Below are 19,937 nucleotides of genomic sequence, written 5' to 3' on the forward strand. Positions count from 1 at the left end.
TCCTCCCACAATTCAAAGATGTGCAGGCCAGGTGAATTGGCTGTGCTAAATCCACAGTGTTTAGGGATGTGTAGGTTGGGTGCATTAGTCAGGAGTTAAATGTAAGGGAATGGGTCTGGGTTGGTTGCTCTTTGGAGGATCGGTGTGGACTTATTAGGCCAAAGGGCCTGTTTCCATTCTATAGGGATTCTATGAAAAGGGAACGAGGTTGAATTACGGAGTTTGGTTTAATATTCTATTTACCTCTGGTGATGAATATTACAAGCTGGCCTTTGGCAGAATATACCCAAAACTGGGGTTTTGAAGGAGGTGGCCTTTCAGCCAGGGATTTGCCCTCCTGATGAAGTATGTGGATAGGTTTTTGGGAATGAAGGAACGTGGGGAGGTTATGTGCATGTGTCTGGCTCACTCCCAATCTCAGGATTCACACATATTTGCTACTGCTTACTCATTCACTAACACAGCTGGATGTGACCATAAAATCCAGCATGTGACCAAAGTTGTGTGTGAAACTGGATGTAAAAGACATGGGTTTTCTCACTGGTTAGAGATCTGGCAGTACCCTATATTCAGGTCACAGACCTCGTGGGGTTGAAACTGAACATTTTGCAAGATAAGACCTTCATTGCTCAGTATCACCACTGGGCTGGTAGTGCTGTTGGTGGTAATGCACCCACACAAGACCAAAGAATATTGCTAGACAAGGCCACAGGTGACAGGAGGTGAATGATGGGATAGTGATCTTGGAAGATCAGCAGCAATTATAGTGTGTTACACTCAACACCCCAGCCGATCTTCCTGATATTGGGTTTCTTGATCAGGCAATAACTGTCTTTGAATGAAGTACACTCACCCCTGGAGCTTTGTACATTCTTGAATCGGTTTGTTGTTTGGGTTTCCTGCTCAGTGAGTCCCCACCTGCCACTATGTGAACGACAGCAGCAGTTAGACGAGGCCGATAAATCATCCACTGTAATTGGCTTCAGAACATAATGAACATGGGGTACAACCATAAACAGGGCAGAGGCAGAAAGGTAACAAGTACCCACCCAATTAAATGTCCCTACTACCAAACATTCCATGGGAGGGATTATATTCTGCGCCTGTGCATGTATATTTGTAGTTCACTATGTTCTTCACAATTCCAACACTCAAAAAGAGCTGGTTTCTTGCCATTGCTGCATTGCAACAATAACTGAAAATCTTGCATTCACAGGACTCTTCAATACCTGTTGCAAACAAAATTTTGCCACTGAAGTCCTTTATCTGTGTTAAGTAATCTATCTTTATAATAAGGCTTTAACACCAGAGCCTTCAAATGACGCTTTCAATAAGGCAATATTTCCTCAATCGATTGCCCATTCTATAAATTAGCATAATGTCAACATTTTATCTAACATAACGCCGACAACAATCAGTATCTGAATGAATGCATTACTACTTACCAAATAAACATATGTTTTCTCATATCGCTTTAACATCTAAGACTAACAAGTTATATAGCTGTTGTATGTCTTTATTGTTGAGACAATGTCCAAATGGAACACAAGTTATTTACTTAACCCAATACAATGCTAAACCCTATGATTACATTTCCTATATTTATTCTAGTATATTTTTCTTCTGTCATTCATGGGATCTGGGTATCACTAGCTGGGCAATTTCAAAGCACAGTTAAGAGTCAACCACATTTTCTTTGCTTGGAGTCACAGACAGACCAGTCCAGGTCAAGATTGCTGATTTCCATAGAATCCCTAGTGTGGAAATAGGCCCTTTCGCTCAAGAAGTCCACACTGACCCTCCGAAAAGCAATCCACCCAGACATATTCCCCTACTTTACTCCTGACTAATGTACCTAACACTATGGGCAATTTAGAATGGCCAATTCACCTGACATGCACATATTTGGATTGTGGGAAAAACTAGAGCACTCTGAGGAAACACACAGACTCAGGGTGAATCTGCAAACTCCACACAGACGGTCGCCTGAGGCTGGAATCGAAAATGCTGTGAGGTAACAGTGCTAACCACTGAGCCACTGCGCCACCCAGGACATGAGTGAACCAAATGGAGTTTGAAAACAATCAATAAGGCTAGCTTTATTTTCCAAATTTTATTTTTCAATTCAATTTCCAATAATCACCCCGGTGGGAGCTGAACTCCCCCAGACAGTATCCTAGGAGTTTGTATAACAAGTGCAGTGACATTATCACTGTTCCACTATCTCCTGCAAATACTTCTAGATGCACATTGATGACACGTACTTGAAGAAACAGTTGGCTGCTTTTGCTTAATAATAAAATCACAGGATTAAGATGCCCATTTCAAACATGGTAGATTAGCCTTGAATAAGAACAATTCTTGGCTGTATCTCAGTATCATCCTGGGCAGATTGTTATCTATTATCCATATTCAACTAAAAAGCTATGATCAGAATCTCGGCTTGTGCTGATGTGCTGAAAAATAGCAGTATCAGGCAGGTTGGTTCCACCAATCAGCATTCTGCTGACCCATATGTCCCACATGATCAGCCGATAGCTGATCCATCATAAAATTGCTGAGAGATGAAGACACGATGCAGACTTTTTAAAAAGTTATCTTCTCAAATGTCACCTTCGGTTCAAAAAGATCTGGCTGCTTCTTGAATTTGGATCTGCTGGAGACACCCATGAAGCTGCTACATGCTTCATAGATGGCTGTAGGAGGGCAACACTTCATTGATATTGCTGCAAAAGAAGGCTCTTGTTTTGGGAGACTCACTTGGCAATGGTTGTAGAAAGCCAGTCAGTTGTATCAAACTGCTACAGCAGTGCTAAAAGAAGACCATCATTATGCGATTGCCACAAGAAAGTATGTATTTATGCACAATATGTATTTATTGCTGGGATATTGGTATATGGTTTGCGACCTTTACCATTTTCTATATTCACTGCTTGAACAACTCAAAATAGGATAATTTACTGTTGGAAGAGGTTGATCGTTCACATAAAGCCACTGTAAACTCTGTTCCTTTTTCAAATTCTGTTTTGGGTCAGAAGATATTTGATGTGATTATGATGATCACGGTTGACCATGACAGTCCTAATTTTAATATACTTGTTCCAGTATCTGGACCAGCTGTTTTGGGACAGCTTGTGACAGATCTACTGCTGTTTAAGTTATGTTTCCATTAATAGGCCTGTCCCATTTTCACAAATCGGGTCATCTTGGATATGGTATTATAACATCTTGGATCAAAGATATATGAAAATTGTTTCACTTGTTAGACGTGCTAATAATATTCTGAGAGGCAATCAATTCCTGTGGATCAATAGAATAAAAGCAAAATACTGTGAATGTTGGAAATCTGAAATGAAAACTGAAAGTATTGGAGAAACTCAGCTGGTCTGGCAGCATCTATGGAGGAAGCAAAACTGAGTTAATGTTTCAAGTCCACTGTTACTTTTCTGAACTGGAAATATACATGAAATATAGACACAAAGGTATATGTTTTCTGAAGAATAAACATACTCAAATCCTAGCATTAACTCTATTTCTCTTTCCATTGATGCTGGCAAAATCTGCTGTGTATTTCATGAACTTTCTATTTGTTTCCTGAAGAGCACTATATGAATTGATAACACTTCCAGAACTGCTACCACAATTAGGTAAACTACTATTCATTCTCTCTTTATGATTAAGTCATAATGTTTAGCTTGTTGACCAATATTTCTATGCCTCACTTTGTCTCTGCTACAAAACCATTGATATTCCCTAAACATTTCTATGCCCTAGTAGGTCAATATTATCTTCTTCAAACATGTTGTTGATGCCTTACAATGTAATTCCCACAGTCAAATACAGGAATAAGTCTCCTTTAGTATATTGGTAGATTTAGATGACTTGGGTCATTATGCTGCCAAATGATTGTGTCCAATCTGTGCCCCACCCCTGGCTACACTCCACACCACATACCTTGTGTTCAGAAAGGATAACTTGCACAATTTCTTGTCCATAACCTATGGAAATCATAATTTGAAGATTACATTTTTCTAATTAGGTGTAAGCCTATCTAGAAATACAGAGAAAACACTTTGAGCTTTAATTCTACATTTAATTCTGAAATCAGCCTTTTAATGAAACATTGTTTTAAAACAATTGCTTCAGAAATGACTCTGCTTGGGTGTTCACTTATTGGGTAGAGAATAGAGAACTTAAAGGCTTCAGCAGTTTAAAGAATCAGGTATGGTATTTTTGTGTCTGAGCAAGTTCCTCATTACTGCATTGTGTAATGCAAGCTGCAGATAAGAGTGATCCAACTCCAACAGTGGTGAAAATGCTACTAATATGATCATGCGAATAAAGGAGACCCTGTTCAGAATTGAGTACATCAGGGTCATTATTAAACTTAGTCAGGATGGCTCTTATGACACAGTAGTAGTGTTCCCACTATTAGAAACCTCGCTGATTTTTCATTTATCATTTTTTATTTGGAGCTTTGTACTATGAGTTGAGAGCTGAAGAGGACATTTGGACTTTGGATTGTTTAAAATAAAACAAAGTTTTTTTTATCAAGCTGGGCCTGAAAGTTAATTGCAGACAGCTCCTTGTTAAAAAGCACCCTAGAGATGTTTCAACTCAAGACTCTAAGTTACATCTCATTTATTTTTTCATATTGATTTATCCCTTAACTGTGCATGTTTATCTGCCTGTCTTTAAGAATAGGAGCTGACATTAAACAGGATTGGGTTTAAATCAGTGGCGTTATAGATTACCTTGCTGTTTAACTTTGCTCTGCAAATTTTGTTACATTTTTTGGGTGTTTAACTATAAACCCGGTGTCTGGTGTCAACTATTTACAAAGTTTGGTATTAGTTAATCAAAAGTCTGGTTAAGAGCCACTGGGGTCAATTTTAAGGGTCATTGAGTATTTTAAGTCTGTGATGTGAATACAGGGATAGGGGAGGCTAATTTGCTTTGGCTGTTTGTCTCCATGTTGTAACACTACCTCTGAGCCAGGCAGCCCAGGTTCACTTCTCACCTGCTCCAAAAAAGTGTAATAACATACCTGAACAGGTTGATAAGAAAATATGTTAAATTTAGTTAAGGCTTGTTGATAGTGAGTTTCAATTCCAACTCTAACTCACAGCTAACTGAAAAAAGTGTAATCACTCAATTTAAGATTGCATTGCACTAAGTATGTTTTCAATTATCTGCTCAAGCAGAATTAAATTGCTTTCATTACATAACATCATTGTCAATAAGATTGTACTATATTCTCTGCACTTCTAAAATGACCAATACTTCAGATACATCCATATGTTCTTTCAATTCAATAAAAAAGAATATATGGTATGTAGCTGCAGTGCATTGCCCAATACAACTGTTTTGGACTGCATTCTGAAAACAATGTATTACTGCTTGTCAGGGTAACAAAAGATAATTTGTCCATTTTTGCTTTCTTTTTCAAGGACAAGATAAGAACAATGAATGGCAACAGCAAAAACATTCAGATTTTTGTAACACTTTTAAATGAACAAATATGTCCAAAGACATTTTTATAAAAGTGTTATGAAAAATGAAATTAAGTAAATGTTAGGAAGTGTGAAGAAAAACTTGGCCAAAGAGTAAGATTTAAAGAGGGGTTTGAAGGAGAGAAATGTGGAAAGGCAAAGGGGTTGAGGGAAAGAATTCTGCAGTGTTGGAGTTGAGCAACTGCAGACCTGACTGTCAATAGTAGTGTGCAAAGCTAGTTGATGCATAAAGGGCTGGACTGAGTACTTTGGAAAGTCTGGGGATAGATTGTTGACAAAAAAAATGGTTATACAGCAAGGAAGGGGCAAAATGACAGCTGGTCTTAAACATAAACATCGTAATTTTAAATTTGAAGCACTGGTGGAATCTGTCAGCAAGATAGAATGGGGATTGAGTAGTTTCAGGGTTAGGATACAGGCGGCATAGCTGTTGTAGAGTTTGAATGACACAATTATCCAGAAGAGTTGAGTGCAGAAGTGACAAAAACTATATAAGCAAATGTGCCAAATAGGGCAGAGATAATCAGAAGGAGAAGATATGTGATTGGAAAAGCTGAAGGGATTGGACAGGATGCCAAGGTCATGAACAGTTTGTTTCAACTTAAACCTATACAGGTAGTCAGAGAGGAGAATGAAGTAGGTATCATGGATATGGACTTTTTTTGACAGCTTGATGTTTTCCCAGTGTTTAGCTAGTAGAGGTAATAACACATCTAAGACTGAATGTCAGACAAGCAAACTGATAGCACAGAAAATGAGGAATGGAGACATGTAGATGAGGGCAAGATGAAGAAGTCATAACTAAAGTTGATGGCCCTGAGATGATTCCATAGAGATGTTATAGGAATGGCAAGAGACATCATTGCTCAAGGCAAGGAGTCTTTATAGGTCCCCATTCAATCAGTCACAACAAATATATAAATACACAACAAATATATTTTTGTTTGGTTTCCCTTTTAGCATCTAGCCATGACAGTTTAATTAAACTTAGTTAACCAGATATAAAACAAAGGAGAGCTATTCCGAGTGGTTTCTTGAGTGAAGGAGTGTGGTGTTTTAGTGCGCCAAAAAATAACAACAAGTGACAACAAATACATTAACAAAAACTTACAAAGAAGGTTGGGGTTGGTTCTGTATCTAATATAGGCTGGGAAATAAAAGTAGTTGTAAGGTACAGCTTTCTACAGTCTTCAAATTGCATGAAGGCAGTACAACTGAGATGTCATTGGAGAAATCCCCCATGTCGTATATTGCAGAAGTCGGGCGAGTTAACAGATTACACAACATGCATGGATTAATTAGTGAGTTTGTGCTGTTGGGGTAGTTTCATTCCTGCAGAAGGGTAGAAATCTGTACATCCACAGGTCTTAAGGCATTTAGATTTTATTGTCATGTATAATCATAACTCAGTCACTTGCCCTACCTTATTTCCCAAGAGTAGGTCAAGTTTTGCACTTTTTCTAGTCAGTACATCCACATAATAAATAAGAAGATTTTCTTGTACACACTTAATAAATTCCTCTCCATCTAAACCTTAACACTATGGCAGTCTCAGTCTATGTTTGGAAAGTGAAAATCCCCTACCATAACCACCCTATTGTCCTTACAGGTAACTGAGATCTCCTTACAAATTTGTTTCTTAATTTCCCGCTGACTACCTGAGGGTGAGCATTTTGGGGTCAGTGACCATAATCCTATTAGTTTTAAAACAGTGATGGAAAAGGATAGACAGGATCCAAAAGTTAAAGTTCTAAATTGGAGGAAGACCAAATTTGACGGTATTAGTCAAGAACTTTCAAAAGTTGATTGGGGGCAGATATTCACAGGTATAGGAATGGCTGCAAAATGGGAAGCTTTCAAAAATGAGGGTCTAGAACATAGAACATTACAGCGCAATACAGGCCCTTCTACCCTTGACGTTGCGCTGACCTGTGAAAACAATCTGAAGCCCATCAAACCTACACTATCCCGTTCTCAACCATATGCCTATCCAATGACCATTTAAATGTCCTTAAAGTTGGTGAGTCTACTACTGTTGCAGGCAGTGTGTTCCATACCCCTACTACTCTGAGTAAAGAAACTACCTGTGATATCTGTCTTATATCTATCACCCCTCAATTTAAAGCAATGCCCCCTCGTGCTAGCCATCACCATCCGAGGAAAAAGGCTCTCATTGTCCAACCTATCTAATCCTCTGATTATCTTGTATGTCTCAATTAAGTCACCTTTCAACCTTCTTCTAATGAAAACAACGTCAAGTCCCTCAGCCTTTCCTTGTAAGAGCTTCCCTCCATACCAGGCAACATCTTAGTAAATCTCCTCTGAACCCTTTCCAAAACTTCCACATCCTTCCTATAATGCGGTGACCAGAATTGTATGCCATACTCCACATGTGGCTACACCAGAATTTTGTACAGCTGCATGATCACATGGTTCCAAAACTCAATCCCTCGACCAATAAAACCTTACACACCATATGCCTTCTTAACAACCCTATCGACCTGGGTGGCAACTTTTAAGGATCTATGTACTTGGACATTGAGATCTCTCTGCTCATCTACACAACCAAGAATCTTACCATTAGGCCAGTACTCTGCATTCCTTTTACTCTTTCCAAAGTGAATCACCTTACACTTTTCTGCATTAAACTCCATTTGCCGCCTCTCAGCCCAACGCCTGCAGCTTATCTATGTCTCCCTGTAACCTACAACATCCTCCCTCACTATCCACAACTCTACTAACCTTACTGTCATCACCAAATTTACTAACCTCTCCTTCTATATCCTCATTCAGGTCATTTATAAAAATGTCAAACAACAGTGGACCCAAAATAGATCCTTGCGGTACCCCATGAGTAACTGAACTCCAGGAAGAAATATTTCCCATCAACCACCACCCTCTGTCTTCTTTCAGCTAGCCAATTTCTGATCCAAACTGCTAAATTACCCTCAATCCCATGCCTCCGTATTTTGTGCAATAGCCTATCGTGGGGAACCATATCAAATGTCTTACTGCAATCCATATACATCAACGGCTTTACCCTCATCCACCTGTTTGGTCACTTTCTCAAAGAGCTCAATAAGGTTTGTGAGGCACTATCTACCCTTCACACAACCATGTTGACTATCCCTAATCAACTAATTGCTTTCTAGATGATTATAAATCCTATCTCTTATGAACCTTTCCACTACTTTATCCACAACCAAAGTAAGGCTTCAAGGTCTATAATTTCTAGGGTTGTCTCTACTCCCCTTCTTGAACAAGTTGCTAAAACCTACTCCTTGAGATTGATCTCGTCTTGTCTAGTAGCCTGTATCTCAGTATTCTCCTTACCGCATTGTCTTTTTCTAGTGGGCGGCATGGTGGCACAGTGGTTAGCACTGCTGCCTCACAGCGCCAGAGACCCGGGTTCAATTCCCGCCTCAGGCGACTGACTGTGTGGAGTTTGCACATTCTCCCCGTGTCTGCGTGGGTTTCCTCCGGGTGCTCCGGTTTCCTCCCACAGTCACAAAGATGTGCACGTCAGGTGAATTGGTCATGCTAAATTGCCCCTAGTGTTAGGTAAGGGGTAAATGTATGGGTATGGGTGGGTTGCGCTTCGGCGGGGCGGTGTGGACTTGTTGGGCCGAAGGGCCTGTTTCCACACTGTAAGTAATCTAATCTAGTGTGAATACTGATGAAATCTATTCATTTAGCACTTTCTCTATCTCCTCTGACTTCATGCACAACTTCCCACTACCACACTTGATTGGCCCTAATCTTACTCTTGTCATTCTTTTATTCCTGATATATACCTACAGAAATCCTTAGGGTTTTCCTTGGTCCTATCCTTGAATGACTTCTCACGTCACCTCCTGGCTCTTCCTAGCTCTCACTTTAGGCCTTTCCTGGCTAACTTGTAACTCTCAAGCACCCTGAGCCATCACATCTCATCCTAATGTAAGCCACCTTCTTCCTCTTGACAAGAGATTCAACTCCCTGAGTAAACCATGGCTCCTGCGCTCGACAACTTCCCCCCTGCCTGACCAGTGCACACTTATCAAGGAACCGCAGTAGATGGTCCTTGAATAAGCTCCACATTTCAACTGTATCTATCCCCTACAGTTTCCTTCCCTTGCCTAAACACATTGTAATTGCCTTTCCCCCAGCAATAACGTTTGCCCTGTGGTATATGCCTATCCCTTTCCATCACTAAACATAACCAAATTGTGGTCACTATCACCAAAGTGCTCATCTACCTCCAAATCTAACACCTGGCTAGGTTCATAACTCAGTACCAAATCTAATATGATCTCGCCCCTTGTTGGCCTGTCTATACACTGTATCAGTGAACCCTCCTGCACACTTTGGATAAAAACTGACTCATCTAAAGTACTTTAACTATAGTATTCCCAGTCAATATTTGGAAACTTAAAGTCCCCATAACAACTACCCTATCACTCTCGCGCCTATGAGGATCATCTTTGCTAACCTTACTTCTACATCTCTGGAACTATTTGCAGGCCTATAGAAAATTCCTGACAGGGTAACCTCTCCTTTTCTGTTTCTAATCTGAGCCCATACTACCTCAGTAGACGAGTCCTCAAAAGTCCATTCTGCAACCGTAATACTGTCCTTGACTAACAGTGCCACACCACCCCCTCTTTTACCATTTCTCTGTTCTTACTGAAACATTTAAATCCTGGAATCTGCAATAACCATTCCTGTTCCTGCCCGACACATGTCTGTGAAATGGCCACAACATCGAAATCCCAGGTACCAACCCATGCTGCAAGTTCACCCACTTTATTCCGTATGCTCCTGGCATTGAAGTAGACTCAGTTCAAACCAACTTCTTGCTTGTTGGTGCCTTCTTGTGATCTTGAAATCTTAGTTCTGACTTCACTACTCTCAACCCCCTGTATACTTGAACTACAATTTCGGTTCCCATCCCACTGCTGAATTAGTTTAAACCTACCAGAAGAGCATTAGCAAATTTCCTCCCCAAGATATTGGTACCCCTTTGGTTCAGGTGAAGACCATCCTGTTTGTAGAGGTCTCATCTACCCCAGAAAGAATCCCAATTATCCAGGAATCCAAAACCCTCCCTTCTGCACCATCCCTGTAGCCATGTATTCAACTCTTCTGTCTCTCTATTATTTCCCTCACTAGCACGTGGCATGGACAACAGAGACAACAACTGTTTGTTCTAGCTCTGAGCTTCCACCCTAGCTCCTTGAATTTCTGCCTTAAATTTCCATCTCTCTTCATACCTATGTTGTTGGTGCCTATGCAGACCATGCCTCTGGATTCAGAATTGGCTGGCTGACAGAAGGCAAAGAGTGGTTATAGATGGGAAGTATTCTGTCTGGAGGTCAGTGTTGAGTGAGGTCACGCAGGGCTCTGTTCTTGGGCCTCTGCTCTTTGTAGTTTTTAAAAATGACTTGGTTGAGGATGTTGAGGGGTGGGTTAGTAAATTTGCAGATGATACTAAGGTTAGAGGTGTTGTCGATAGTATAGAGGGCTACTGCAGGCTGCAGAGCTGGGCTGATTAATGGCAGATGGAGTTCAACCTGGATAAATGCGAAGTGAGCATTTTGGAAGGTCGACCTCGAATGCTGAATATAGGATTAAAGACAGCATTCTTAGCAGTGTGGAGGAACAGAGGGATCTGAGTGTGCAAGTACATAGATCCCTCAAAGTTGCCACCCAAGCGGATAGGGTTGTTAAGAAACCATATGGTGCTTTGGCTTTCATTAAGAGAGGGAGTCGAGTTTAAGAGCTGTGAGGTTTTGCTGCAGCTCTACAAGTCCCTGGTGAGACCACAACTGGAATGTTATGTCCAGTTCTGGTTGCCCTACTTTAGGAAAGATACAGAGTGCAAAGAAGGTTTACTAGGATGCTGCCTGGACTGGGATCTTGCCTTATGAAGAAAGGTTGAATAAGCTTGGACTTTTCTCTCTGGAGAGGAGGAGGAAGAGAGGAGACCTGATAGAGGTATACAAAATAATGAGAGAAATAGATAGAATCAATAGCCAGAGACTTTTCCCCAGGGAAGATTGACTGGTATGAGAAGTCATAGTTTGAAGTTTTTAGGAGGAAGGTATAAAGGAGACATCAGAGGTAGATTTGTTACGCAGAGTTGTGAATGCATGGAATGCGTTGCCAGCTGTGGAGGTGTAAGCAGAGTCATTGGGGATATTTAAGCGACTGCTGGACATGCACATGGATAACAGTGAGTTGAGGGGTGCATAGGTTAAGCTACTATATGACATTAGGATCAAATCTCAGCACAACATCATGGGCCAAAGGGCCTGTTCTGCGCTGTACTTTTCTATGTTCTCTATGTTCTATGACTTGGGGGCTGCTCCCCCTCCCCCTCAAGGATCCTGAAAACACAATCAGAGACATCATGAACCCTGGTACCTGCGAGGCAAGACACCAACCGTGAGTCTCTCTTGTTCCCACAGAACCTCCTCCCTGTCCCCCTAACTATGGAGTCCCCAATGACTAATGCTCTGCTCCTCTTCCCCCTTCCCTTCTGAGCAATGTGGTGATGGAGGAGATACTAAACGAGTCTACGGACAGTATATTCCTGTTAGGGTGAAAGGCAAGGCTGGTAGGTGTAGGGAATGCTGGATGACTCGAGAAATTGAGGTTTTGGTTAAGAAAGAGTAAGCAGATGTCAGGAATAAATAACAGAGATTGAATAGAAGAGTATAAAGGCAGTAGGAGTATACTGAAGAGGGAAATCAGGAGGGCAAAAAAGGACATGTTCGAGCTTTGGCAAATATGGATAAGGATTCATTTTATAAATACATTAGGACAAAAGGCTAACTAGGGAGAGAATAGGTTACCTGAAGGATCATTCCTGAAGAAGGGCTTATGCCCGAAACGTCGATTCTCATGCTCCTTGGATGCTGCCTGACCTGTTGCGCTTTTTCAGGAACACATTTTTCAGCTCGTACCTGAAGGATCAGCAAGGCAGCCTATGTATGGAACTTCAGAAGATGGGGTAGATACTAAATGAGTATCTTGCATCAGTGTTTACTGTGAAGGACATGAAAGGTATAGAATATGAGGAAATAGATGGTGATGTCTTGAAAAATGTGCATAATATAGAGGTGGTGGCGCTGGATGTCTTAAAATGCATAAGGGTGGATAAGTCCCCTGGACCAGATTAGGAGAACTCTAGAACTCAGTGGGAAGCTAGGGAAGTGATTGCTGGGTCCCTTGTTGAAATCTTTGGATTATCGAGAATCATTGGTGAGGTGCTCGAGATTGAAGACTGGTTGGCTAAAGTGGTGCCACAATTTCACAGAGGTGGGAAGGAAAAGCCAGGGAACTATAGACCGGTGAGCCTGGTATCAGTGGTGGACAACTTATTGGAGGGAATCCTGAGAGATAGGATTTACATTTGAAAGGCAAGGACTGATTAGGGATAGTCAACATGGCTTTGTGAATGGGAAATCATATCTCACAAACATGATTGAGCTTTTTGAAGAAGAGGATTTATGAGAGCAGAGTAGTTGACATGATCTATATGGACCTCAGTAAGATATTTGACAAGATTCCTCATGATACACTGGTTAGCAAGGTAGGATTGCATGGAATACAGGGAGAACTAGCCATTTGGATACAGAACTTGCTCAAAGGCAGAGGGTTCTGGTGAAGGGGTTGCCTTTCAGACTGGAGGCCTGTGACCAGTGGTGTGCCACAAGAATTGGTGCTGGGACCACTGCTTTTCACCATTTGTATAAATGATTTGGATGTGAACATAGGTGGTATAGTTGGTAAGTTTGAAGATGACACCATAATTGGAGGTGTAGTGGACAGCGAATGTTACCTCAGAGTAAAACAGGATCTTGATCAGATAGGCCAATTGGCCAAGGAGTGGCAGATGGAGTTTAATTTAGATAAATATGAGGTGCTGCACTTTGGAAACGTAAATCAGGGCAAGATTTATATACTTAGTGGTAACTGGGGAGTGTTGCTGAACAAAGAGCCTTGGAATGCAGATTCATAGCTCCTTCAAAGTGGAGTCTCAGATAGATAGGGTAGTGAAGAAGGCATTTGGTATGCTTTCCTTTACTAGTCAGAGTATTGAGTATAGGAGTTTGGAGGTCATGTTGTGGCTGTACAGGACATTGGTTAGGTGACTTTTGGAGTATTGTGTACAATTCTGGTCTCCTTCCTAAAGGATGCTGTGAAATTTGAAAAGGTTCAAAAATGATTTACAACAATGTTGCCAGGATTGAATGGTTTGAGTGATTGAGAGAGGCAGAATAAGGTGGAGTTGTTTTCCCTGGAGTGTCAGAGGCTGAAGGGTGACTTACAGAGGTTTATAAAATCATGAGGGCATGGATGGGATAAGTAGACAAGGTCTTTTCCCTGGGTTCCGGGAATCCAGAAGTAGAGAGCAAAGGTTTAGGGTGAGAAAGAAAAGATTTAAAAGGTATGCAAGGAGCAACTTGTTCATGCAAAGGGTGGTCTGCATATTGACTGAGCTGCCAGAGGAAGTGGTGGAGGCTGGTATAATTACAGCATTTAAAAGGCGTTTGGATGGGTAGATGATAAAGTGTTTAGAGGGATATGGGCCAATTGCTGGCAAATGGGACTTGATTAATTTAGGATATCTGGTCATCATGGACAAGTTGAACCAAAGGATATTTCTGTGCTGTACATCTCTATGACTCTGTACTCAAGTACAGGAGCACATTGAAAAGTGTACATTGTCGCCACGGATAGCACCATCTTAGATACCAAAGTTCCTCGGTACAAAAAAAGCTTAGGCACAAAATAATAAGAGAAACAAGAATTAAAACGTTAAGCATTACTTCATAGAATGGTAGAAAAATAAAGAAATAGATAGTTTACATTAAGTTTTTCATAGTTTAAACTGGGAAAAGAAAGGAATCAGTTAAAAGTTTAACAGTCTTTGATGGATTCTCCATTAATCTCGCTCTGTTGTTGACACCGCTACAGCAGATACCATCAATGTTGCTGAAACTGTAGTCTCTCCTTTCTCTCGGAAACATGCATGTGCAGGATCCAGTTGCACACTGAGCCGAGACACCACTGTGAGCTGGTGAGAAGCCAGGCTGAGAGCCATCACAAGTTGCAGGGTAGATACAAAAAGATTGTTTCTCCTTGTATGAGAGTCTTGGAACAAAGCACATAATCTCAGAAAGAGGGTCAAGTATTTAAAGGACATAACGAGGAATTTCTTCTTTCTGAGGTTTGTGAATCTGTGCAATTATTTATTTCAGAGGGCTGTCGAGGCTGGGTTGTTTGGTATATTCAAAACAAAGACAGATATAATTTTAATCAGCAAGGGAATCAAGGGATCAGCCATGATCGCATTGAATGGTGGAGCAGGCTTTATATGCTAACTGGCCTACTTCTGCTCCGTGTCTTATAGCCTGTAACTTGTGTGGCGCAAATATTACTTGCCACTTGTCTGCCTATGCCTGAATATCTTCCATGTCTTGCTGCATTTGGACATGTTCTGTTTCAGGATGTGAGGAGCCACAAACGATACTGAACATTGTGCAATTAGCAGTGATCATCCTCAATTCTAATACTGTACAATCTTAATTATACAAACATCAACTTATCCGAATTTTGGATTATTCAAACAAGATCGCAAGGTCCCAATGCTTAGGTAAACTGTGTTTTCCGAACATTCGATTATCCACACAAACTACTCCCCGCCCATGTCATTCAGATAATCGAAGTTGCGTTGTATTATGATGAAGGGAAAGCCATTGATGAAGAAGGTAAAGATGGTTGTGTCTTTTCCCAGCTCAGGTGAAAGATCATTTACCTGAAACATTAACTCTGTGTTTGCTTCACAGAATTACAGAATTGTTACTGTGCAGAATGAAATCATTCATTCCTACAGTGGGTCTCCAAGACAGCATTTAATTTAGAGCCTCTTCCATGCATTCTCACCAAAATCCTACACATCGTTCCTTTTCAATATTATGCCTAATTCATTTTTTCAACATCTACATTGAACCCATCTCTATCATTATCTGGTGTATTCTTAACCTTAACCACTCATTGCTTGACTCATATCATTTTTGTTTTTTTTTACTAGTTACTTTAAATCTATGCCTTCTCGTTCTCAATACTTTCATGAATGGAAACATTTTCTCCCTACTTACACTGTCCATTACTCTCACGATCTTGAGTACTTCAATTTGACCTCCTCTCAGCCTTCTCTTTTTGAAGGGAAGTAGTCCAATAGTCTCCCATCTATCTTCATAACTGAAATTCCTCATCTAAGGAACAATTCTCATAAATAGCATCAGTGATTCCTCCAATGCCTTCACATTTTTTGTGATGTGTGCCCAAAACTGACCCAGTACTTCAGCTGAAATTGAATTCAAGTTCAACATATCCTACCTGTTCTTATACTCTAATACCCCTATTAATAAAGGTGTATTTTAATAACTGGTCACTTTTTATTAGTTATGTACATACACACTCAGGTACATCCACTTCTGCACTCCTTTTATAATTGTATCCTTCATTTCAAGGTGCCTTCAGGATCTTCCTTCAAATATGCATTACCTAGACTCCTCCATTTTAAATTTGCCTGTATCCCCTCCAAGGTTAGTGGTGCTGAAAAGCACAGCAGGTCAGGCAGCATCCGAGGCCTAGGAAAATCGACGTTTCAGGCAGGAACCCTTCACCATTCCTGATGAAGGTCAATTTTCCTGCTCCTCGGATGCTGCCTGACCTGCTGTGCTTTTCCAGCACAGACTCTGATCTGCAGTACTCACTTTTGTCTATTTCCCCTCCATAGTATTCCACCACTCTCTTCTTCCATTATAATGTTTCCAGGCTTTGTATGATTTGCAAATATTGAAATTATGCTCTTGACAGCACAGTCTTTCTCATTAACACATACCATGACAACTCACAACTGCTCCTTGTAACTTGTCATCAAACAAGATAAGTCCCCTGGGCCTGATGGCATTTATCCTAGGATTCTCTGGGAAGCAAGGGAGGAGATTGCAGAGCCATTGGCCTTGATTTTTGTGTCCTCTTTGTCTACAGGAGTAGTGCCGGAGGACTGGAGGCTAGCAAACGTGGTTCCCTTGTTCAAGAAGGGGAGTAGGGATAATCCTAGTAACTATAGGTCAGTGAGTCTCACTTCTGTTGTGGGCAAAGTCTTAGAGAGAATTGTAAGGGATAGGATTTATGCACATCTGGATAAGAATGATGTGATCAAGGATAGTCAGCATGGTTTTGTGAAGGGCAGGTCGTGCCTCACAAACCTTATTGAATTCTTTGAGAAGGTGACTAAGGAGGTAGATGAGGGGAAAGCGGTAGATGTGGTATATATGGATTTTAGTAAGGCGTTTGATAAGGTCCCCCATGGTAGGCTACTGCAGAAAATACAGAGATATGGCATTGAGGGTGAGTTGGAGGTTTGGATTAGGAATTGGCTGGCTGGAAGAAGACAGAGGGTAGTAGTTGATGGCAAAGGTTCATCTTGGAGTGCCGTCACTAGCGGTGTTCCGCAAGGATCTGTTTTGGGACCATTGCTGTTTGTCATTTTTATAAATGACCTGGAGGATGGGTTAGAAGGTTGGGTGAGCAAGTTTGCGGATGAAACGAAAGTCGGAGGAGTTGTAGACAGTGAGGAAGGATGTGGCAGGTTACAGCGGGATACAGAGAAGCTGCAGAGCTGGGCAGAAAGGTGGCAAATGGAGTTCAATGTAGCTAAGTGTGAGGTGATTCACTTTGGTAAGAGTAATAAAAAGATGGATTACTGGGCTAATGGTAGACTACTTGGTAGTGTGGAAGAGCAGAGGGATCTTGGTGTCCATGTACACAGATCTCTGAAAGTTGCCACCCAGGTAAATAGTGCTGTGACGAAGGCATATGACGTACTGGCTTTTATTGGTAGAGGAATTGAGTTCCGGAGTCCTGAGGTCATGCTGCAGTTGTATAAGACTCTGGTGCGGCCGCATCTGGAATATTGTGTGCAGTTTTGGTCGCCATACTATAGGAAGGATGTGGAGGCACTGGAACGGGTGCAGAGGAAGTTTACCAGGATGTTGCCTGGTATGGTAGGAAGATCCTATGAGGAAAGGCTGAGGCACTTGGGGCTGTTTTCATTGCAGAAAAGAAGGTTTAGGGGTGACTTGATAGAGGTGTACAAGATGATTAGGAGGTTAGATAGGGTTGACAGTGAGAACCTTTTTCCACGTATGGAGTCAGTTATTACAAGGGGGCATAGCTTTAAATTAAGGGGGGGTAGATATAGGACTGATGTTAGGGGTAGGTTCTTCACTCAGCGAGTCGTAAGTTCATGGAATGCCCTGTTAGTAGCAGTAGTGGACTCTCCCTCTTTATGGGTATTTAAGCGGGCATTGGATAGGTATATGGAGGATAGTGGGTTAGTGTAGGTTAGGTGGGCTTTGATCGGCGCAACATCGAGGGCCGAAGGGCCTGTACTGCACTGTATTCTTCTATGTTCTATGTTAAGCCAAGGGCCCAACATGACAAGTCTTACCCTGATGTGGAAAAAAACTCCATTGACCATTACTTGATGTTTCCTGCCACTCAGCCAATTTTGGAACCGTATTATTACTGTACCTATTATTCCATAAAGTCTAATACTACCTGAACCGTTGAATATTTCCCAAAATGGTCAAAACATTTGGAGACTTAATGTGAGCAAAAGCATGGGCACAAAGAACAAAACCTCACATGGCTCCAGTGACGTCAACAGAGCACAGTGTTGCTAGGAGGTTTGCCACCACCTGGCGGTTGGAGGTCGGAACAGAAGCCGGGGCGTGAGCGGCCCCCACCTGGCGGCTGGAGGTCGGAATAGCAGTTATGGGTGGTACTGCAGGGGGGGTGGGTTGAGAGAACGGTGGTTAGAAAACGCCGTGGGTGTGCGCTTGCGCGGTGGTGGTTGTGCGGGGACCGCTTCCAACATGAGCTCCCGAAAAGGTTAGGGAGGTTTTCAACCGGCTCGGCCTGGCCGCTGGAGGGGGAGAAATATCCGCTTTGTAGGCTCCTCAATCTCCGCTCTAACCTTCTTCCTTCTCTCCCTCCCTCCCCTGTTGTTTTGTTTCCCAGTTCTGGCTCTGCAGGCGCGCAAGAAACGAAGCCGAATCAAAAAGGAGAAGATTCTGAAGAAGTGAGTGGGGATGGTTTTGGAGCCGGGGGCCGCTCGCTCCCTCCCTCTCGCCGGCCTACAGGCAGCGCCAGGCCGAGGCTTAGGCTGCGGCCCAGGCCTTGTGAGCTGATTCTAGACCCCCTTCTGATCCCCCCATTGAGACCATCTGGTCGGTCCTTGAATTTTGTTTGCTGTTGCAGCTTCTGGTTTGGGGATCTAGTGTGTGGTTGGGAATTTTGGGGAGTGGGGTTGGGAATGGGGGTAGCTGCCTAGACAGCGTGTGCTTTTTTAAAAAAAACGTGTTGAGCCCACAAAGAGCCTTTTCATCCACGCAAAGCGATTGACTTTTGTTTTCATTTTGAAAGTTTTATTACATTCCATTTACAAATAGCGTTAGTGATATTTGAACGTGGATTGAGTTGCTCCAATCTGTATACACTCTGAGACTAATTCTTGCTCTTTTTCCTGTAGTTGAGTTGTTTAACACGTTAATTTCAGCTGAATCCACTTGGAGGACATGAGCTTTTCGAGATGTGAGCTGGTCAAGGCTGTAATTTGAATAAACCTCTTCAGTTTAGTTATGTTTTTACAATTGACTCCCAAGCTTCTGTCGTTTGAAGACCATGTGTTTGTTTGTCAATGAGCCATCACAAATGTTTGGGGTTTTGAAAGTTCCAGAGTGTATGGTTGAAATGGCTGCATATGGACTGAAATGAAGAGGTTGGGGATGGAGATTTGTAGGAAACTCATTAACCAGTTCAGAGGAGAATTCTAAGGTGCCAGTGATAGCTTGATGAGCTGATGCCATAGAATGATGGTTGACTGTACCAAGTATTTTAAATTTGATTGTCTTTGCAGTTAGATGAGCCTGAGCAATCTTTTTATGGGAATGGAATTTAGTGAAGGGTGTTAGTTTTGATGTTGGCAAAGAGAACATTGAAAAAAATAAGTCTGGAGTTGATCCAGATTTAGACCCAATTTTCTATAGCAGGTAGGGTAAGGTAGAGCAGAGGTTAATGGTATGGAGCTCAAAATTATTAGTATATTAGAATTTTGGCATGCTACTTTTGGTTATATAGTGTTAGCTGAAGCAATTGTCTTTTCAACAAGTTAGCTCTGTAAGTCATGATCGTCTAATCACTTAAGTAACTGTGCTGTCATCTTTTAGGGAATTGCTTTTGTTTATGATCATTTTTTGCAGTCTGGTAACCATGAAAACAATTTGCTTCTATGATGTGGGATTGCTTTGTGATGTAACTGACATTTTCAACTGAATCATTTTCTTAAAGGGGTTTTTAAAC

At 41.6% G+C, this 19,937-nt stretch overlaps 1 protein-coding gene across 1 annotated transcript in view; it reads left to right on the forward strand.

Annotated features, from left to right (window-relative positions):
* Nucleotides 1-18,366: 18,366 nt before the first annotated feature.
* Nucleotides 18,367-19,937, forward strand: part of LOC140467314 (SRSF protein kinase 1-like) — an 86,724-nt gene continuing 85,153 nt past the window's right edge. Inside the window, exons 1-2 of the mRNA XM_072563593.1 lie at nucleotides 18,367-18,467; nucleotides 18,597-18,657. Of these exons, the coding sequence (XP_072419694.1) occupies nucleotides 18,452-18,467; nucleotides 18,597-18,657 (77 nt within the window). The 5' untranslated portion in view covers nucleotides 18,367-18,451. The remainder of the gene's footprint in view (nucleotides 18,468-18,596; nucleotides 18,658-19,937) is intronic.

This window comes from Chiloscyllium punctatum, chromosome 45 (genome assembly GCF_047496795.1).
Source record: "Chiloscyllium punctatum isolate Juve2018m chromosome 45, sChiPun1.3, whole genome shotgun sequence".
Lineage (NCBI taxonomy): Eukaryota > Metazoa > Chordata > Chondrichthyes > Orectolobiformes > Hemiscylliidae > Chiloscyllium > Chiloscyllium punctatum.